Source organism: Typopeltis vanoorti, chromosome 9, assembly GCF_054136105.1.
Source record: "Typopeltis vanoorti isolate ZY-2024b chromosome 9, IOZ_Tvanoo_1.0, whole genome shotgun sequence".
NCBI lineage: Eukaryota > Metazoa > Arthropoda > Arachnida > Uropygi > Thelyphonidae > Typopeltis > Typopeltis vanoorti.
The window spans coordinates 43,410,809-43,432,862 of NC_143557.1; the positions used below are offsets into that span (position 1 = coordinate 43,410,809).

At 35.4% G+C, this 22,054-nt stretch overlaps 1 protein-coding gene across 1 annotated transcript in view; it reads left to right on the forward strand.

The window, feature by feature from the left end:
* nonC (serine/threonine-protein kinase Smg1) overlaps window positions 1-22,054 on the forward strand; it is a 1,124,353-nt gene that overhangs the window by 189,765 nt on the left and 912,534 nt on the right. The window contains exon 12 of the mRNA XM_090398044.1: window positions 14,612-14,821. Coding sequence (XP_090254170.1) covers window positions 14,612-14,821 — 210 coding nt within the window. The remainder of the gene's footprint in view (window positions 1-14,611; window positions 14,822-22,054) is intronic.

Genomic DNA, 22,054 nt, shown 5'->3' on the forward strand with positions numbered 1-22,054 from the left:
TTCAAACTTGCTATACAAAGCCAATTACCATAGGCAAATGAATTCTACGATCTTCGAAAAGTGGGCAGAAGAAAAACTGATTCCAAACCTTCCTGAAAATGCTGTTGTTATAATTGATAACGCTTCATATCACTCTATTCGATTAAAGTTCCAAATTGGTCTAATAAGAAGCAAGTTCTAATGGATTGGCTCTCTGCAAATAACATTTCTCATTCCCCAGATATGTGAAAAATTGAATTGCTTAATTTGGTCAAAAGAAACTCGCCCACAACTAAATATTTAAATTCGACACGATGCTCAAAGAGCATGGATTTCTAGCTTTGAGGCTACCACCATATTATTGCGATATTAATGCTATTGAGTATGTTTGGGCAGAAGTGAAAAGTTTCATTCGCCATCGCAACGTAACTAGAGATATTGACATGTCGAAACTTTTTAAGCTTTCAGAACAGGCGACTGAAAGTAATAAGTTCAAAACTGGGGAAAATATCTTTCATGTCACCTCATTGGCACATATGTATTGGGACAGTGATGGAATTATCGAAGAATTATGCGAACCTTTGGTGATCAGTTTAAGTGAAAGTGATGGCGATTCGGACACCGATTCAGATGACTATGAAGATTAAACGGATTTGATAATGGTATTTTTTTCAAACCTCTTTTTGCATGGGTTTGTTAAAAGAGTCCCAACAAATCATAAATAATTAATCGGTTTAGGACATTAAAGTGTCTCAGTTCTCTCAACTGTAAGTTTAGAATATCTAAGTTCACTTGAAAAAATTTCTGTTTTTCATTATAATTATTTTTATTTTATAGAAAACTTTCTTAAAAATAAACTTAGTTAAATTTTTGTTTTATGGTGTACCTTTTTTAATTTTGTTAATACTCTACATGCATTTTTCCAACTGTTATAGATGCAAAATAGTTACGCTTTGAAAACTACAATGTTCGTAAAAGAAAAGCTAAATTTTCCGACCTGTAATAATAAACAAACACATCCCAGAAGACAGATTGATTACCCTATTATTGGAATGGATTCTCCTTTTTCTGACATGCGCAGAAGTGTCGAGGGACCTCTAATCGGTGGACGAACTATATGAACTGTCGTTCTTCATATTTGCAAATATGCAGTAAGAAATGCTTTTGCCAGTGCATATTCAACTTCTGGAAGGTTGGAATAATTGTTTATTCAGCTAAATTATTTCTCCTTTTGAAAAAAGGAATGAATGAGTGACAACTTTCTACTGATAATTCATTTCGGTGTTGGAACTGATAATTTATCTACAGTGCTTCATCTTTCCACAACTGATGATATTGAAATTGCATGTATTTTTTCCCCTGAAATGTAGTTTGTGATAGACCAGTGTGATGTGTGTATTTCTCATTGAGTTTATGATTTAAGACAGTTGAGTCCAACAAATGCGCACACGTGTATATGTGTGTTAACTAAATTTAATGACTGGAAGCCGAGAGATACCAAAATAGAAAAATGCTGTTTATTAATTGAGCGCACAACTAGTTTCATTTTCTTGAAAAAATTCATTGATTGCATAATATAAATAGAAAAGTATAGAAACATACATTACAAGAGGCAGCTATAAATGATCTTCATATGGATGCAGTTTTGCTAATTCTGCTGTCTATTTCCAAATTGAATTTGCCATCTTCACTCAAAATTGGGTCTAAATAGCTGAAATGTTTTACTGGTTCTGTGGGTTCTTCATTCAGGATGCAGGTGATGTTTTCAATGTTTCTGCCTGTGTTCACTGTCTTTTGTCTTTTTAATGCTGATTTTCATATCTAATTTATTACAGCAGTTATTCAATTTGGTCAGGGAATTTCTCTTGTCTACCTTGACGTATACCATATTCAGGTTTCGTTTTTAGCTTATCTTAGATGTTATTAGTTCGCCTACTTATTTGTTATCAAAACTTCTGACTAATCTTCTGAAGAAGCACACAGACTCCTTTCTCAAAAACTCACAACATTTTATAGAATAACTAGGAGAAATTTTTATCTTACGAAAAGACCTTCTAGCTAGTTCACAAATATTCCAGTAGACAAAGTTATGGTGCTTGTAGATGATCTGTTTCCTCTTGACATCGCCCAACTATTTAGATATTGTCTCAGCTCAAATTATTTCTGATGGAATGGGAAAATCTACGAACAACTATCTGGTCTTGCAGTGGGTCTGTGTGTGGGTCACTGGTCTTGCCTCTCTATCTCCTCCATGTGCTGACTTATTCATAGAAAACTTTGAAAATGATTTCCTGCTATCTAAAAATCCAAAACTATCATTTTGGTGGAGATACATAGATTGACATTTACAATCTGGAAACACAGTGTGGCTGAGTTACATGATTTTCTTTCATTTATTAACTCTTTCATCATACAATTAAATTCAATTTAGAACTTGATATCATCATCATCATCAAATTCCTGATATATACCCTCAAGGGGTGTACAGGATATGATAGTAATACATGAAAAATTTACATTATTACTAACTTCCTATCTACAATTTTCCTCCAAATCATTCTGTTACTGTCAAGACGCCAACATTATCAAATCCTATATTCCTATCTTCTAAGGCACTTTGTACCATATCAATGCACCTATATTTTGGTCTTCCTCTGGGTCGTTTTCCTGCCAACCTGGTTGAGAACACACTTGTTTTGCTAATCTTTCCTCGCCCATTCTGTTTAAGTGACCATACCACCTGAGATTAGCTCTGCCAACACATTCCTGGATGCTAACAATGTCAAGTTCTTTCCTAATAACCTTGCTTTTAATATGATATTGCCATTGATGCCATTTGTTCACGCCCCTAAGCTTTCTCAGGACTCTCATATCCGCAAGTCTCTGGTCTTTGGTCAAGTGTTTTATTTCTAACCCACCTCTCAGATCCATAAGTTAAAATTGGTTTGAACACTGTTTTCTATATAGCTAGTTTAATGTTTTGGCTAATTTCTCTCTTATTCCATATAAATTTATTCAGTTGACTGCCTACCATACCAGCTTTATTGATTCTGTTATCTATTTCCATATTTAATTTACCATCTTTACTGAAAATCATGCCTAAGTAGCTGAAATGTTTTATTTGTTCTATAGGTTCTCCATTCACAATGCAGTTGATATTTTCAATGTTTCTGCCTATTTTCATTGTCTTTGTCTTTTTAATGCTGACCTTCATACCAAATCTATTACAACAGTTATTCACTTTAGGCAGGGAATCTTGCAGACTTGAAGAGGATTTATTTAGAAGTATAACATCATCCGCATAAAGCAAAGAGCTGACATTAACATTTCCAATTTTGATATCATGTTTATTACCACATTCCTTCATAATGTGATCCATATAGATAATGTACATCCCTTTCTGACACCAGATTTAACATTCAACCATCTTCCTGTACTTCCTTCAATTCTAACTGCTGACTTACAACTCAAATAAAGACTAAGTATTGCTTGATATAATGTCCCATTGACAGCATATAACTGTAGCGTTTTGAATAGCTTCTCTTTCTCTCTCTCTCTCTCTCTCTCTCTCGGCACCTTATCATATACCTTTTCCTGATCTACAAAACTTACATGCAGATCTTTGTTATATTCCCATGAATTCTCAACTATTTGTCGTAAAGCTTGTCTTCCACAATCCTTCTCAACCGTTTCTCAAGTATACTTGCATATATCTTACCAGGAACACTCAGTAGAGAAATATCTCTGTAATTCTCGCATTCAGTTTTATTTCCCTTTTTTATATATGGGTACTATGAGAGCTCTACTCCAATCATCTGGCATTCATCCCTCTGTATAGGCCTTCTGAACTATGCAGTGCAGCCACTATAAGACTTTTATATCCCCATACTTGAGCATTTCTGGTCAATATCATCTACTCCTGCCGCCTTTCCACATTTCAGCCGTTTCATGACTTTTTCTACTTGAAGTTTGGATATGTATTCCTGACTGCATGTCTGGTTAGTGTTTTTTCCACTGTGTTGTCATCACTGCTTGTTTCACAATTTTTCGAAGTAATTACTCCATACTTCAAGTATATCTTTTTCTCCTGTTTTCATGTCACCTTTTTCATCTCTAATCATCTGGAATTCCTTTTACAGCAGTTTTCTCCATTTCTGAGCTTCTTCAACAACCTTCAGAATATCTTGCCCCCTGCTTGATATTTATTTTCTATGTTCTTACCAAAGTCCTCTCATGACTTTTGTTTAGCTAGTTTTACAGTATTTAGCTTTCTTACATTTGTCTCTATATTCTCTAAGAGCATAAGCTGACTTATTTGCCAGGAACTTTTGATATGCTTCCTTCTTTTCTTTCACTTCCTCTTGAACTTCCTTTGTCCACCACAGAGTTCTGATTTTTCTATCCTTACAGACAACCTCACCACATACCTCTCTGGCTGGCTCAATCAGTGTTTTCTTCAGGGCTTGCCACTGAATTTCCAAGGTTTGATTCCTATTCTCAAACTCTCATTTTTTCTTCAATCATGTTTGTGTATTTTAGTTTACAGTTCACATCTGAGAGCTGTTCAACTTTTATTCCCTTTAAAACTTTCTTACATGTTATTCTTTTCAATATGAAATTCAATTTTATCCTGCTCAAGATCACTTCCAATTTCAAAACCACTGTACACTCTGGTGTCCTGTACCAGGAAGAAAACATCACTCTCAATAATAACATAGTCAATGAAACTTTTTTTATTCCTTTTCTCTTCTCTCCATGTGAATTTGTGTACATTTTTATGTTGGAACATGGTGTTAGTAATAACCAGTTGATGTCCTGAGCAGAAATCCAACATGTATTTGGCATGATTATTAGCTTTGCTCTTTTCTCCAAATTTTCCCAAAACATTTTTGTATGTCTGACAATCATTTCCTACTCTGCTATTTAGATCCCCAACAAGGACCAACTTTTCCTTTTTCATTGTGTCAGTAGCTTTCTCTAGAGCCTCAAAAAATTCCTCCACTTCTACCTTAGTAGAACTTTCTGTGGGGCCATAGTCACAAATAAGTCATTGTCGAGTTTTCCATTCTCATATTTGCCCACATCACTCTACTTGACACTGCCTGTCATTCAAGAAGATTAGCCTTGTATTTAGTTTTGAATGCTATGGCTACACCTCCTTTTCCTTGATTGTCATTGCCTGAATATAACATTTTGTATTTATTGCTCAGAAAGATCTCACCAGTTTTTGCCTTTTTTGTTTCAATCACCCCTGTTATGTCGATCTGTTACTTATCCAGTTCTTCAGCTAGCTCCATTTCTTTGCCATTCTCACTTCTTATGTTGATAGTACTGATCTTGATCTCTGGTGATATTGAGTTGGGATGGGTTTTAGGATTTGTTCCAGTAGCTGACTTTTCGCTGTTTGCCCTCGTGAAAACAACCGGGCGATGCCCCAGCCGGCATGAAATTCTGTCATATTTTACCATCATTTTTTTATTTTGGTTTAAGCCAATAAAGAATAGAATTTGGTTGGGTAAATCCCAAATTTCCAGCCCATCCTCTTTCGTTCAGTATCCAGGTAGATATCTAACAGGGTGCACCACGAGAAGGTGAGGATTGGACATTAGGTCAGAAACCCTGATCGGTTCTCTGCATTCCTTTAAAGACTATGTGGAGGTCTCCTCTCAGTTATATAACTTTGACCCTTAAGCACCACTAAAACTTGATATTGAACTTGAAAATGAAGAAAAATTTTGTAGATGTTTTACAACAGCAGGAGGAGGCTTCTTGCTTAGTGTATACAGTAAGCCCACTCATACAAGTTGTTACCTACATGTCTTCATTGCACCATATATTGCACAAATTATACATACACTGAAAAAAAAGATTGATCCCTATTACAGGAATAATGAGGAATTACATTTTCTTCTCCAACTATTATGAGCAGTGGATATTCTAAAAAAATGGTACAGAGAATATTATTCTCTACTCCATAACAGATCCTTGACATTTGCAACAGACCCTTGGTTTCCATACACTTCCTGGGTTTCCACAAACTTTCTCTCAAAATTGCCTATCTCCTGAAATCTCATGACAGTGGCTTTCAGTTTCATTCACATAAGGACCACAACCCTTTCAACAAACATCGTAGATAAAATATTCCATGTTCTTGTGGACTAACATAAGGCACACCTACAGAAGTATGGAAATTAAACAAAAAAGAGCATATAGGAGATTTTAATAACAGCAGAGAAGACAGCTCAGACCAAATTTTTCACTTCTCCCACACTCAACACAATATTGAATGGGACAACAGCTCCATGCCATACGTGCCTTACATTAGTGGCTAGATTGGTTCGAAAGCATCAGTTCTTGTTTGATCACCGAAGTTAAGCAAACCTGAGCCCAGTTAGTACTTAGGAGGGTGTCAACCTGGGAACCATGGGTGCAGCTGGCGTTAATTATTTTCCACTACCATCTGCAGTCCACCAAGCCCCACCTACCCTTTTTAATCACCAAAGTAATCCTTACTGGCATGGAAACATACATTCTCCCCCCCCCCCCCACATCTCTGAACTGCCGTCCTCTGACTAAACCCTGGTTCTCCAAAAGATGTGTTAAGGCTATACAAATGAAAAATCAAGCATACCAGAACTGGCGGAAATCAAACTCCATTCTACTCCTCCTATGCTTATAGTGAAGTCCGAAATAGATATAAGAAAACTATTAGTGCTTCGAAAACGGAATTTGAATGGGCAAAAAGCAGGAAACTTGCAGTCTGCCCATATGGCAGCTGTGCCTTTGGTTGTAACTTTTGACCAACACTATTCCCACCCCTATAATCCTATATTCTGGCTTCACACTTTGCTTCCAGTGCACACACAGCTGAAAATTTTAAATGCCCCCCCCCCCCCCCCCAACCATTCCAGATGTCCAACATGAAATGTCCCTATATCCTTTTGCCAGATCAGAATGAGAGAGATCAGAATTCTGTTGTCTAAATTAGACATACAAAAAAAAAAGTCTCCTGATCCAGATGGCATTCCTCCAATTGTCCTGAAGGTTTGTGCACCAGAACTGACTCCTATCCTATGCCATTTGTACCTTACTCCACTGGTATCTATCCCACAGCCTGGAAATTGCTTATATTTAACCCATTTCAAAGAAGGGTGACAAATCACTGCCATCTAATTACCGCCCTGTCTCACTCACCTCATTCATATTTAAAGTGATGGAGAAACCATCAATTCCCAACTCTTACACTACCTTGTAGGCACCTAACTATTAAGCGACCACCAGTATGAATAGATCCCCTGCCATTCAACAGGAGATCTATTCTCATATATCACCAATCTCTGGACAAATGCCATGGAAAAATTTGATGAATCTCAGGTGGTTGCACTTGGTATCTCCAGAGCTTTTGATCAGGTCTGGCACAAAGACTTGCTAAGCAAATTCCCATCATTTGTACTGTCATATGACTTCTGCAGTTGGATTGCCAGCTTTCTGTCTGGATGCACATTATGTATGATGGTAGACAGTTCCTTATCTTCTCACCATCCAACTAATGCTGGAGTTGCACAAGGTTCTGTTCTCTGACCAACCCTCTTCTTCTGTATATCAATGACCTACTTCATTTGACTCCAACCCAATGCACAGTTTTGTAGATGACAGCATATTGCACTTCCCCCCTTTCATTTGACCAACCTTACTCTACACAACTCACTTCTACCTACAGAACAGCAACCAACACTGCCCTCATTTCTGACCTCCAAGCCATCCTTTTATTGAGCTCAGATAACCTTGTCAACTTCAATGCTAGTAAAACCCAGTTCTGTCTTATTTCTCACAAAAAAGAACCATTTCCCCCTATTATTATTTTTGATAACACTCAAATTTCCAGACAAGATGAGATTTCTCTTTTTGGAATAACCCTGACATCAGGCCTCTCCTGGCATTAACACATCACAACCATTGCATCCTCAGCTTCAAAAAAACTAGGATTTCTCTTTTGCTCAAGATGTTACTTCACCTCTAAACAGCTGTTAACCTTATAAAAATCAAAAATCTGCCAGCTATCGAAAACTGCTGTCTCATTTGGAGTGGGGCTTCTGAAAGCTTCCTCAAAATGCTTGACCCAATACAGAGGAGACCAATTAGATTGATAAATGACTCATCTCTTACCATCTCACTACCTTCACTTTCATGCAGATGTTTGGTCTCTGCAATTTGTGTATTCTATAAATATTTTGATGGGAAATGTTCATCTGAAATAGCATTAATAATTAATTCCCCCTCTCAGTGCTAAGACCGTTGGAACACATACAGTTGTCGCCCAACATCCTTTCCCAGTATACCTTGAAACCCACAGAACAAGTTTTGGGAAATACAATATACAGGCTTTTAAATTAATTGTAAACAAGTTTCTCCTTTCCCAACCCACTACCCATATACGGTACTAACGTATTATAGGTTGATCAACCAACCTCTCATGTCTGTGCCCAACATTAAAAAAAAAAAAAAAAAAAAACTTCAGTGTCTGCATCATCAAAGAGGCTATAATGATTATCTACTCACAAGATTCACTCAACAAAAACCAAGGGATGATTTTGCCACTGTCCATGCTCCATGTGTAATGATTCCTACATGTTCAGTTTTAGTTATGTAATGGTTTATGTTTACCACATTGTATTTTTTTTGTTCTTTCTAACCCACAAGTAGCCGCTAGCATATGTGGTGAAAGGAACGTTTTGGGAAAATTTGGAGAAAAGGGCAAAGCTAATAATAATGGTAAGTATTTACTGAACTTCAATACAAATTCACATAGAGAGAGAGAAGACAGAAGAAATAAGAAAAGCATATTGACTATGTCATTGTTGATAATGATATCTTCATGCTCATTCAGGATACAAGAGTGTACAGAGGATTTGAAACTGAAAGGGACCATTCCTTAGTACTAAGCAGGATAAAAAGTGGATTCATATTTAAAAGAACAGTATGTAAGAAAGTTTTAACAAGAATTAAAGTTGAACAGCTTTTACAAATAAATTGTATACTTCACTGTACAAACATTATTGAAGAAAAACTGAAAGAGATTGAAAACATGAACCAGAACTTGGAGTCTCAGTGCAAACTCTTAAGAAGGCATCTATTGATTCAGCTAGGAAGGTAGGAGGTGAAGTTGTCTGTAAGGATAGAAAAATAAGAACATCATGGTGGACACAGGAAGTTAAAGAAGCAGTCCTGAAAAGAATAAAACATACCAAAAGATCCTTGCAAATAAGTTGACAGATGGCCTTAAAGAATATAGAGAAAAACGTAAGAGAGCTGTATATGTATTTGTATATGCTCCAGATGATGATCTTAATATGAAGATCGAAACGTCAGGAAAATAAAAGTTATTTATAACACGGTTGTAAAGTCCATAATTTCTAAAATGAATGCTGATCACTATGCAGCACTAAAAGAAAGGCTTATAGTGCTGCATAGTGATCAGCATTCATTTTAGAAATTATGGAATTTACAACCGTGTTATAAATAACTTTTATTTTCCTGACGTTTCGATCTTCATATTAAGATCATCATCTGGAGCATATACAAATATACAGGACAAGCTGAGTTACATTACATACAGTAAGCTAGAAAAACAATGATTTGATCACAGGTTATTCTACTGGCATGACCTCTGGTGAAAAAAAAATTACAAATTAATTATTTAAAAACTACATCAAGCTAAATTCTATTTATGATAACATGAGCAAACATTCTTTCTTATATGTTGGAAGTTTATTTTGCACTTGGTTAGACTATAATAAATTTAGTTTAATTCTTTATCCAAGTTTAAGCAAACAAAGTTTGCGCCTCAAAATATCTTAAGGACTGAGGTTGCACCACCTCATTCATTCATCATTCATACTGAAAATATCTTCAGGACTGAGGTGAGGTGGTGTTGCACCACCTTACCTTAGTCCTGAAGATATTTTCAGGCACAAACTTTGTTTGCTTACACTTGGATAAAGGATTAAACTAAATTTATTATAGTCTAACCAAGTGCAAAATAAACTTCCAACATCTTTCTTTAAATCCAGAGTAATTCAATAATAAGGTGGTACACCTGTTGGCAACTTGTATAGGTAAATATGACCTCTCCTATTGCTTCTGCCTTAGTTTCTCCACGTTTGGGTCTGCCTCCCACTGATGGGACCTCAATAAAGGTCGAAACCAGTCTGGGTAGTGGCCCTTCCCTTAATGCATAGCAGTATACATGTCCGCAAGGAGATGTGCTTTGCATTATGGGAAATACTGAGACAAGGAGTGATGAGCGCTTGGTCCACCTTCAAATATCTTCAGGACTGATCCATCTTGGTCAGTCCTGAAGATATTTTCAGGCGCAAACTTTGTTTACTTACACTTGGATAAAGGATTAAACTAAATTTATTATATTCTTTCTTATAGATAGTTTCTTTCAGTAACAATGATGTCCTATTTTTAGCATTACAATTGTTATTTTTGATTTAGGATCCAGGATTATCTACAGTCCTGTTTATAGTTACTCTTAGAGAGGAAGGTTCAGTGGGTCGAATATGTGCCTTCCATATGTTTGGGATTTTTAGACCATCATTATTGTTCAGATTGGGATGGTCGATAATAATCTCGCAGGCTTCCTTAAATTTGCGTTCATACCATGTTTTGGTGTGATGCAAACACTGCTTTTCCAGTCAATTCTATGTAAGGTGTTAAGGGCATGATCAGAAAGGCCAGCTTCACCATAGTTAGTTTATGTAATGTGTCGTTTATGTTTATTTTGTCTGATAGGAATTATGCATCCTGTTTCCCCATTATATGTTATGTTACAGGTGCAATATATACGGTATACTCCAGGGTAGGCCAGCGGAGGGAGTGGGTCTTTGGATGAGTTGAGTAAGCTTTTTACAGTTCACAATTGAGATTGAAAAACAGAACACACTTCCGTTTCTAGATACACTGACACGTCTTCCTTTTGGCAATATTTCCTTCACTGTTTTCCGGAAACCAACACATACTGGCCAATATATACACATAAACTACAATCACCACTTAACACAAAAACTAGGTGTCATTAATACTCTAAAAAACAGTTCTTTGAACATGTACTCTAATGAACATGCACTGAAAGACGAATTTAAAGTTATCAGCAATACTTTTCTAAAAAATGGTTACAGCCAAAACACTATTAACAAAATTCTCTACAAGACTTCAATAAAAAACAATGGTAAACCAGACTGCAATAAAAGTATAACCATTCCTTACATTAGTGAAAATATTTGAACATGAATAGCAATTGCAAACGTGCATTTGATATGCCGTTGTTTGTTTGTGTTCGGTCTGCTACGTGCGTGCGAATTCACACTTGGATTCAAATTTACAGTCTGTTGATTGGACAGAGGGAACTCTATCCACTCGTTCAACCAGGCTGGTTAGAGAATAATAACATTAGTGACATTCTTAATATTCTGTAGAATTAAAGCCTTGATTCTGATGTCATGAAGTATTCTGGAGATGGGGCTACAAGGGTATATTTTGCTTAGATTTTTTTATTTAGATTTTCGTTACAACGCTACACCTTCAGATAAAATAAATAGATTACTACAAAAATACAACCTCATTGCCACCTTTAAACCTTCTGCAAAATTAAAAAGCTTACTCAACTCATCCAAAGACCCTCTCCCTCCGCTGGCCCACCCTGGAGTGTACCATATATATTGCACCTGTAACATAACATATAATGGAGAAACAGGACGCATAATTCCTATCAGACAAAAAGAACATAAACGACACATTAAATATAATAACTATGGTGAAGCTGGCCTTTCTGATCATGCCCTTGAACACCTTACATAGAATTGACTGGAAAAGCGGCAGTTGTTTACATCACACCAAAACATGGTATGAACGCAAATTTAAAGAAGCCTGTGAGATTATTATCAACCACCCCAATCTGAACAATAATGATGGTCTAAAAATCCTAAACATACGGAAGGCACATATTCGACCCACGGAACCTTCCTCTCTAAGAGTAACTATAAACAGGACTGTAGTTAATCCAGGATCCTAATTCAAAAATAACAATTAATGCTAAAAATAGAACATCATTGTTACTGAAAGAAAACTATCTATAAGAAAGAATTTTTGCTCATGTTATCATAAGTAGAATTTAGCTTGATGTAGTTTCTGAATAATTAATTTGTAATTTTTTTTCCCACTAGAGGTCATGCCAGTAGAATAATCTGTGATCAAATCATTGTTTCTCTAACTTACTGTATCTAGTGTAACTCAGCTTGTCCTGTATATTTGTATATGCTCCAGATGATGATCTTAATATGAAGATCGAAACGTCAGGAAATTAAAAGAGTTATTTATAACATGGTTGTAAAGTCCATAATTTCTAAAATGAGAGCTGTATATAAAAGTAGCTAAACAAAAGTCATGGGAAGACTTTGGTAAGAATATAGAAATAAATATCAGGAAGGTGGCCAAATGTTCTGAAGGCTATTTGAAGGGGCTTAGAAATGGAGAAAAGAGTGCTGTTAAAGGAATCAAAGATGAACAGGTGACATGAAAACTGAAGACAAGGCTATCCTATATGTCTGGAGTAATTACTTTGAAAGACTGTTAAATGAACCAAGCTGTGATAGAACCATACTAGAAAATTTTCAAAGAGGAATGCAAAGAGGAGTAGATATCAATACTTGAAAAAGGTTGATAAAGCTGTCCAAACTTGAAATTTGTGCATAATTCAGAAGGCCTTTAAAGAAGTTTGAATTCCCAGTAATTAGAGTATAGCTCTCTTAGTACCCATCTATAAAAAGGAGGAAAAACTGAATGTGAGGAGGAATTTCTCTACTAAGTGTTCCAGGTTTCAATCATATTTGAAAAGAGGTTGAGAAAGATTGTGGAAGAGAAACTTGGAGAGGAACAAGCTGGGGTTAGGCCAAATAGAGGTTGTCTAGATCTGATTTTCACTTTAAGAGAAATGGTTGATAAATCATGGGAATATGACAAGGATCTGTACTTAAGTTTTATAGATCTGGAAAAGGCATACAACAAGGTGCCCAAAGAAAAGCTATTCAAAAGACTACAATTATATGTGGTAAATGGAACATTATATAGAGCAATACGTAGTCCAAGTTGTAAGTCAGCAGTTAGAATTGAAGAAAATACAGGAAGATGGTTTGATGTAAATCAGAGTTAAGACACAATGCATATTATCTCCACTCTTATTCATCATCTATATGGATTACGCTGTGAAAGAAAGTGGCATCAAGCTTGATATTAGAATTGAAGATATCAAACTTAGCTCATTTCTTTAAGCAGATGTACTCCTAAACACATCTAGTGCAAGACTCCAGGATCCACTAACTAAATTGAATAACAACTGTAACAAATTTGGCATGAAAATCTGCAATAAAAAGACCAAAACTGAAAGTAGGCAGAGCACAGGAAACTTCAGCTACGTTCTGAATGGTGATCCTATAGAACAAGTAAAATATTTCAGCTATTTAGGCGCAGTTTTTAGTGAAGATGACAGGTTAAATCTGGAAACAGGCAACAGAATAAACAAAACTGGTATGATTGGGTAGCCAGCTGAATAAATTTATTTGGAATAAGAGAGAAATTAGCCAAAACTCCAAACTAGCAGTATACAAGACAGTGTTTAAACCAGTTTTAAATTATGAATCTGAGAGTTGGGTTAAAAATAAAGCACTTGATCAAAGACTAGAGACAACAGGTACGAGGATTCTGGGAAAAATTAGGTGAATGAACTGTTGACATTAATGGCAAAATCATATTAAAAATGAAGATATTAGAAAGTAACTTGACATTATTAACATTCAAGAAGATATCAACAGAGCTAATCCAGAGTGGTATGACCACTTAAATAGATTGGATGAAGCAAGGTTAGCAAAACAAGTATTTGATGACAAGATGGCAAGTAAGAGAGCCAGGGGAAGACCAAGGTCTAGGTGGATTGATTCAGTCAGAAGCAGCTTAGAAGCACAAAATGTTAGATGTTACCATATTGTGTGCTCACAAGTAATAGATTGATTTGGAGGAAATCTGTTGATTGGAGATTAATAATAATGTGAACTTAATCATGTAGTGCTGTCGTAATCACCTGAATACCCATTTGGGGGTACATATCAGGAAATTGATGATGACTATGTATATTATCTTGACCTATTAAACCCAGTGTTATCATTTGTCACATACATCTGTATTCTAATAATAGTCTGTTGGGCTATGATTACAATTCTTTTATTTTTATTGCTTCCAAATTTTGGATTGGTGATGTAATGTTAATTATTTTTAATTATCATGATATCAAATATTTTGAACAGCTGATGTTATGACTGCATACAATCAATGAAATTTTAGCAACTAGGAAAAAATAAAGGTAATCTATGGTAACTATCGCTTGTGTAATAGAAAACTTTATCTTAGCTGCTAATTGAAAAGGGAAATTTAATATCATCAAAATTGTAATAAAAATTTCAGTTTTCTTTCAGTTCAGAATATGTTGTTTTAAAGTAATTGACATTGCATGTTGGTTTATTTTTATTATGGCTAAAAATTATATTTTTAACTTAATTTTATTATGTATTCTTTTCAGGCATACCCATTTCATATCTAGTAGCTCTCTTATAAATCAGAATATTACAAACTTATCACCTGGAAGTAGTAGTAGCTCCACTTCTGGTCATAACTCTCCTATTCTTGCATCAGTACCTGTAATGCCTCCTCCCAGTAGTGGCCATCTTTCCAAGATTCTTAGTCTGCTTTCTGTATTACTGAAAGAAGAATATACTGCATATGGTAGCAGGTAATGTTATTCTCCTTTTTTTCTTTTTTTTTTTTAATAAGATCTGTATGTGTGGAAAGTAAACATGAAAGTTTGTGTTTATGAAATATTCTGTAACTAAAATTAAAATTCATTAATAAATAATTAATAAAATATGATTTCATTTGTTTATTTGACTGCAAACATGTGCTGAATATACTAGCTGAAAAGGCAAGGATAAGTTTCGTTGTAAATGGATTCCATAGTATATTATTATAACTTCATTCAGTTTATACCAGAATAATTCTTCTTAATTCTGCAAAAATTATAGCAATTTGGCTTAAAAAAAATAACATTTAATTTAATGGTGCTGAGTAATAAAATTTGTATTAAAAAAAAGTAAATAAAACTTCTAAACACTTCCTTCTTTAGTGGGTGTATGTGGCACCCTAAATTAAATGTAGAACTGACTCCATCTTTCACTGTCCACATGGCAGAAATTGGAGATGCTTAGTGAAATGAAACAAATACCTGGTTTGATAATAATTTACAAAACTTACAGCATTTATAACCATGCAGGGGAGTGAGTGAAAGGATGGAAAACCCAGACTGAATATCTCGTTGTCATCCAATAATAGTCTATTAGATTTTTGCTAATTTGAGGCAGTAATAATTTTTTTCTCTCTTTCAGAGGAAATGTAGAACTGTAGCAGATTTTGGAAACAATCTCATGGATTTGATTCTTTGTCTGTATAATAAGGAAGTTTATTTTCCCTGAATGTAATAAACATAGTCATTGTCATAGTCTATAATCATGAGATATTGTATATTTATTAGATATATGAAGAGCCAACGGCTTCAATTCGGCGACATATGACTTGTTTAAGTTAAGGGATATTACATCCCATATCGTTTCTTAGCCGAATAAGAAACTCAAAGAGTTTCATGCCGAATATAGTAGAAACTATGTAAAGTTCGGCGATTCCAAGCATAAGCAAATACCTGGATACTGCAGCAACTGACCCTTAAGGTAGTGCAAGCTGAGGCAACTCATGTCAAAGGTGGAGCAAGCACCGATCACTATTCTTGATATTTACCCATAATGTAAACTTAGCTCCTAGGAGCTGTATTACTGTTCTACATTATGAGAGAAGGTCACTACCCAGACCGGTTTCAACCTTTATTGAGGTCTCATCAGTGAGTAGGTAGACCTAGTTAATATCAAGTTTGTAGTGAACAGAACTTACAACCCTTCTAAAGTTCACATTATGAGTAAATATCAAGAATAGTGATTGGAGCTTGCTCCACCTTTGACATGAGTTGCCTCAGCTTGCACTACCTTAAGGGTCAGTTGCTGCAGTATCCAGGTATTTGCTTATGCTTGGAATCGCCAAACTTTATATAGTTTCTGCTATATTCGGCATGAAACTCTGAGTTTCTTATTCGGCTAAGAAACGATATGGGATGTAATATCCCTTAACTTAAACACTGTATATTTAGTTTTTGTATATCTTATAACTTACATCTTTTCAGTGTAATTCTTGAGCAGTCTAATACTGCAGCAGTTTATCGAGATAAATAGAAAATATAATTAGTCTTGTGGACTATGCTGATTTATGCAAACATCTTTTTTCTTTCTTTCTGATTAACTAGACAGGTTCTTTCTCCAGGCCTATATATTTAGTGTTTCATTATGACACATTTTTTAGTATTTAAATAAACCACAATAAGATAGCTATTTTCAGCATTTTATTACTGTAGTGTATGTGATCCTCTGTAGCTCAGTTGCTTTAGATGGGCACTTTGGTTGAAAGAGCCCAGGTTTAAATTCTGTCTATGATGTGAGGAATCATTATCAGGTGTTTTCAATCGAATGTTGAATTAGCCAGTCTCATATGCAGGTGAAGGGTTTTTCGTTCCTCAGAACAAGCAAACCAGCCAGAAGAACATACTCAATATACAGACATAGGACACTTCAATAATAAGGAGTAACCACCCTATTCTGTGAGATTTGGTTTTGAATACCTACATGGTAAAGTGTAGGTTTATGTGCATAAATGTAAACCAGGAGGAGGAGTGTGTGTTTGTTTGTGTGTGTGTGTGTGTATCGGTATATATGAGATATTAAAAACATTAAATCTATATGAAACATGGATTCTTTTTAATAATTCATTTTAGTCATTTTAATCATTTTGAAATTAGTGGTTATTTGGACTCTTTCATTCATTCACTCACTCCAAGAAACTTTGCAATTATTGGTTATGATACCTCCAATATTATTTTTTTAAATTGCTGTTAGAGACAAAGATCCATCTATGAATCAAAAATGTACAAAATGTGAAATGTTTCATTGATTAATCTGGTTCTTAAACTTCAAAATGCACTCTATTCACTGTAATTCTTGAGCAAACTAATACTGCAACAAGATAATGACATTCTCCATACTCATATTTTATTTTACTCGTTACTATATCATCATCATCTAATTCCTGACATGTACCCTCAAGGGGTGTACAGGATATGATAGTACTACATGAAAAATTTACATCCTTACTAACTCCTTATCTACAATTTTTCTCCAAATCAGTCTTTTACTTGTCAAGACTCCAACATTATCAGATCTTATATTTCTATCGTCTAAGTCACTTTGTACCATATCAATCCACCTATATCTTGGTCTTCCTCTGGGTTGTTTTCCTGCCAACCTCACAGAGAACACTTGTTTTGCTAATTTTTCCTCGCCCATTCTGTTTAAGTGACCATACCACCTGAGATTAGCTCTGCTAACACATTCCGGAATGCTGACAATGTCAAGTTCTTTCCTAACATCCTCATTCTTAATATGATATTGCCATTGATGCCATCTGTTCACGCCTCTAATATTTCTCAGGACTCTCATATCTGCGGTCTCTATTCTTTGGTCAAGTGTTTTACTTCTGACCCAGCTCTCAGATCCATAAGTTAAAACTGGTTTGAACACTGTCTTGTATACAGCTAATTTAGTGTTCCGACTAATTTCTCTCTTATTCCATATGAAGTTATTCATTTGGCTTCCTACCATACCAGCTTTTGATTCTGTTGTCTTTTTCCATATTTAATTTACCATCTTCACTAAAAATCGTGCCTTAGTAGCTGAAATGTTTTGCAGGTTCTCTGTCATAACACAGTTGACATTTTCAACAATTTACCTATTTTCATTGTTTTTGTCTTTTTATTGCTGACCTTCATACCATATCTATTACAACAGTTATTCAATTTAGTCAGGGAATCTTGCAAACTTGTAGAAGATTTATTTAGAAGTATAAGATCGTCCGCATAAAGCAAAGAGCTGACATTAACTTCTCCAATTCTGATATCATGTTTATTACCACTTTCCTCCATAATGTGATCCATATAGATAATGAATAACAGAGGGGATAATGTACATCCTTGTCTCACACCAGATTTAACATTAAACCATCTTCCGCTACTTCCTTCAATTCTAACTGCTGACTTACAACTCAAATAAAGACAAAGTATTGCTTGATATAATGCCCCATTGACACCATATAACTGTAGCATATTGAATAGCTTTTCTCTTGGCACCTTGTCATATGCCTTTTCAAAATCGACAAAACTTAAATACAGGTCTCTGTTATATTCCCATGCTTTCTCGACTATTTGTCGTAAAGGGAAGATCTGATTCTGACAGCCTCTATTTGGCCTGAATCCAGCTTGTTCTTCACCAAGCTTTTCTTCCACAATTCTTCTCAACCGTTTCTCAAGTATACTTGCATAGATCTTTGTCTGGAACACTCAATAGGGAAATACCTCTGTAATTCTTACATTCAGTTTTATTTTGCTTTTTATATATGGATACTATGAGAGCTCTACAACACTCATCTTGAATTCATCCCTCTGTCCAATCCTTCTGAATTATGCAGTGCAACCACTACAAGACTTTGAATTATTTGACCAGAAATACTTCAGTATTTCTGGTCAAATATCATATACTCCAGTTGTCTTTCCACATTTCAGACTTTTGATGACTTTTTCTACTTCAAGTATGGATATGTATTTCTGATTGCATTACCTTTTGAGGTTTTTGTACCACATGTAACTGATTGTTTCATGTAGCAATTTTTCGAAGTAACAAGGATAATTTTTTCTCCACTTTTCATGTCACCTTTATCATCCCTGATTCCTTTTACAGCACTCTTTCCTCCATTTCTATGCTTTTTCAACAATCTCCAGAATATCTTGCCACCTTCTTGATATTTATTTTCTATGTTGTTACCATAGTTTTCCCTCACTGTTGTATAGCTATTTTTACTGAGTGTTCAGCTTTCATACACTTGTCTCTGTATTCTCTAAGAGCACAAGCTGACTTATTTCCTAGGAACTTTCAATAAGTTTTCTTCTTTTCTTTCACTGCCTCTTTAACCTCCAGTGTCCACCATGGAGATCTGATTTTTCTATCCTTGCAGACAACCTCACCACATGCCTCTCTGGCTGAATCAATCAATATTTTCTTCAGGGTTTGTCATACCTCCAAGGTTTGGTTTCTGTTTATTTTTTCTTGAATAATGTTTGTGTATTTTAGTCTACAGTTCACATCAGAGAGAGAGAGAGAGAGATGCTCAACTTTTATTCACTTAAAATCTTTCTTACATGTTATTCTTTTCAATATGAAATTCAATTTTATCTTGTTGAAGACTAAATGGTGATCACTTCAAATTTCAAATCCTGTGTCAACTCTAGTGTCCTGCACTAGTGAGAAAACATCACTATCAAAAATAACATAGTTAGTGAGACTTTTCTTATTCCTCGTGTTTTATCTCCATGTGAATTTGTGCACATTTTTATTGAACATTGTGTTAATAATAACCAGTCCATGTCCTGAGCAGAAATCCAGCAGGTATTTGCTGTTATTATTATCTTTGCTCTTATCTTCAAATTTTCCGAAAATATTTCTGTATGTGTGACAATCATTTCTTACTCTGCTATTTATATCTCCAACAAGGATCAATTTTTCCTTTTTCATTGTCTCAGTTGCTTTCTCTAAAGCCTCAAAAAATTTCTCCATTTCTCCCTCAGTAGAATCTTCTGTGGAACCATAGGCACAATTAGGTGTCATTGTGTACTTCCCCATTTTGAGATTTGCAAACATCACTCTCCTTGATATTGCATGTCATTCAAGAACTGTTTTGGAATATGATTTTTTACTGAATTTTGGAAGAATATGAACATTAAGCAAACTATTAAAAATATTTGAGTTAAGGCAAGATATGGCTACTACGATTTAGGTCAAGGTTTCCCAAACTTTTTTTTCCAGTCCAGTTATTTTAATACTTCATCTTCGTGACCCACTGAAATTTTTATGACCAATAGGTAAAATAAAACAGATTTGAATGTTCATAGAGTTTTCATTTATTATTATTATAATAAAGAAGCATTTACTCTTACAAAAATATAAAGAACTTAAACTAAAGCCAAGTAATTTATTAATAAGAAGTGTGATGCCGTTGTTTGTTAACAACAACATAGAAACTTCAGGTTTGGAGGAAAAGATGATAACTTTATTCTTAAATCCAGTTCGACTTAGAATCTGTTTCTATATTTATTATTTAGAAAAACCAGTGTTGCAAAGCCTGTTTCACACTTATAGGTTGTTACAAAAGGTATTAGAAATTTTATCGCTTTTTCTGCTAATACGAAGTAGACCAAAACATACAGACAACCTCTGATTCCTGAGAAGAACTACAAGCCTTTATCAAAAAAGAGATAGAAAAGCTACAGCAGGCCTTTGATGGAGAAACTTAACTCCATTCTCGACCAGTTAGGGGAACTCAAAGCAAAACTCTCATTGGAGAACTTGGACTTTGAACGAACGCATGGCAAAAAGGAAAATAGGAGAGAAGCACCGCAGTGCTACAGATGCAGGAAAATTGAGCACATTACTAGATACTGCTCTCACAGCAGAGGGAACTATGACAGAAATTGAAGATTTGAGGCCAATATGGTAACGACTCGCCACCATCCCACATGGAGGACAAAGAGATGGCCAAGAAGCGTTAGAAGTCAGCAGGAAAGTCCCATAATGGTAATAAGTGGAAAAATCAGAGGGCTAAAATGCAGAGTTTAGCTGGACACTGATTCACAAGTTTCAGTGATAACTGGATCTCTAGGAAGTTGCAATCCCGAGTGTCCGAAGGTATCACTAAACTTAAACCACTTGTCATGTTAAAGGGAATAACAGGCCCCACCGTCCATGCCTCGAAGAAATTAAAAGTGAACGTGTGGTTGCCAGACTTTAATTTAAATGTTTCACTGGAGCTATTAATTCTCCCAGAATCCTCTCATACTACAGCAAAGGTAATACTTGGGACTGACTGTCTTAAGAAACACAAGTTGTTATGTGATTTTTCAAAGGGGAGGATTTCTATATCGGGATACAACCAGGGTGCCCGGATGAGAGGTAGTCAGAGGCATTACGCTGGCAAAACTATTAACAAGGTCAACACAGAAAACGACCATTCCCAGCTAGAAAAGGGTGGAGCTAAGGAAAATAAACTTGTAGATCAGAAGGATGAGGAAAATTCATTGCCTGATTCCCCAGCCATTAGAGATACTGGACAGGTAAAAGGGGGAGAGACCTTACACATCTCGAGGGTCAAGGTGGCGGCAGATGAAAAGGAGGATACAGAGGCCACAATGAAAAATATAAGGAATGTAATAGAAGTAAACGTTACAGAGATATGCAAGAGTGGAAGCCACTGCCCGGGCTCCGGAAGAACATAAAGGAGAACAAGGTATCATGAAAGGAAGAAATGCCTGAGGGATAATATTAGACACAGCGTCAGTCACATCAGAAAGAGCCCACAGGTGAGGCTGATGGAGTTTCCTGCTCTAAGTTGGATGACAAACCAGAGTGTGGTTTGACCCAGAGAATATATGAACCATGACACAGAAACACGGTACTTAAAAAAAATTGCATCCAATTTTCATGGTTTAAAATTTTTTCATGAAGGCCTTTGTAAAAATTTGATGTAGCTTAATAATGCCAGAAAGCTTTACATCAATTTTTACAGTAGTCAATCCCTTTAAGGGTGTTATAAAAACAACCTGTATATCTGTATATAGTTAAAACAGTTTGTTAATGTAAATAATCTTATAGGGACTGTCTGTACTTACTGTCCTAAAAAGGAAAATTCTAGAATGTATTACACAAAAGCAATACCTTGCCACCAGAAAACTTTGTATGTTAGCTCCTTATAAGGTGAAAGTTGTTTGTGA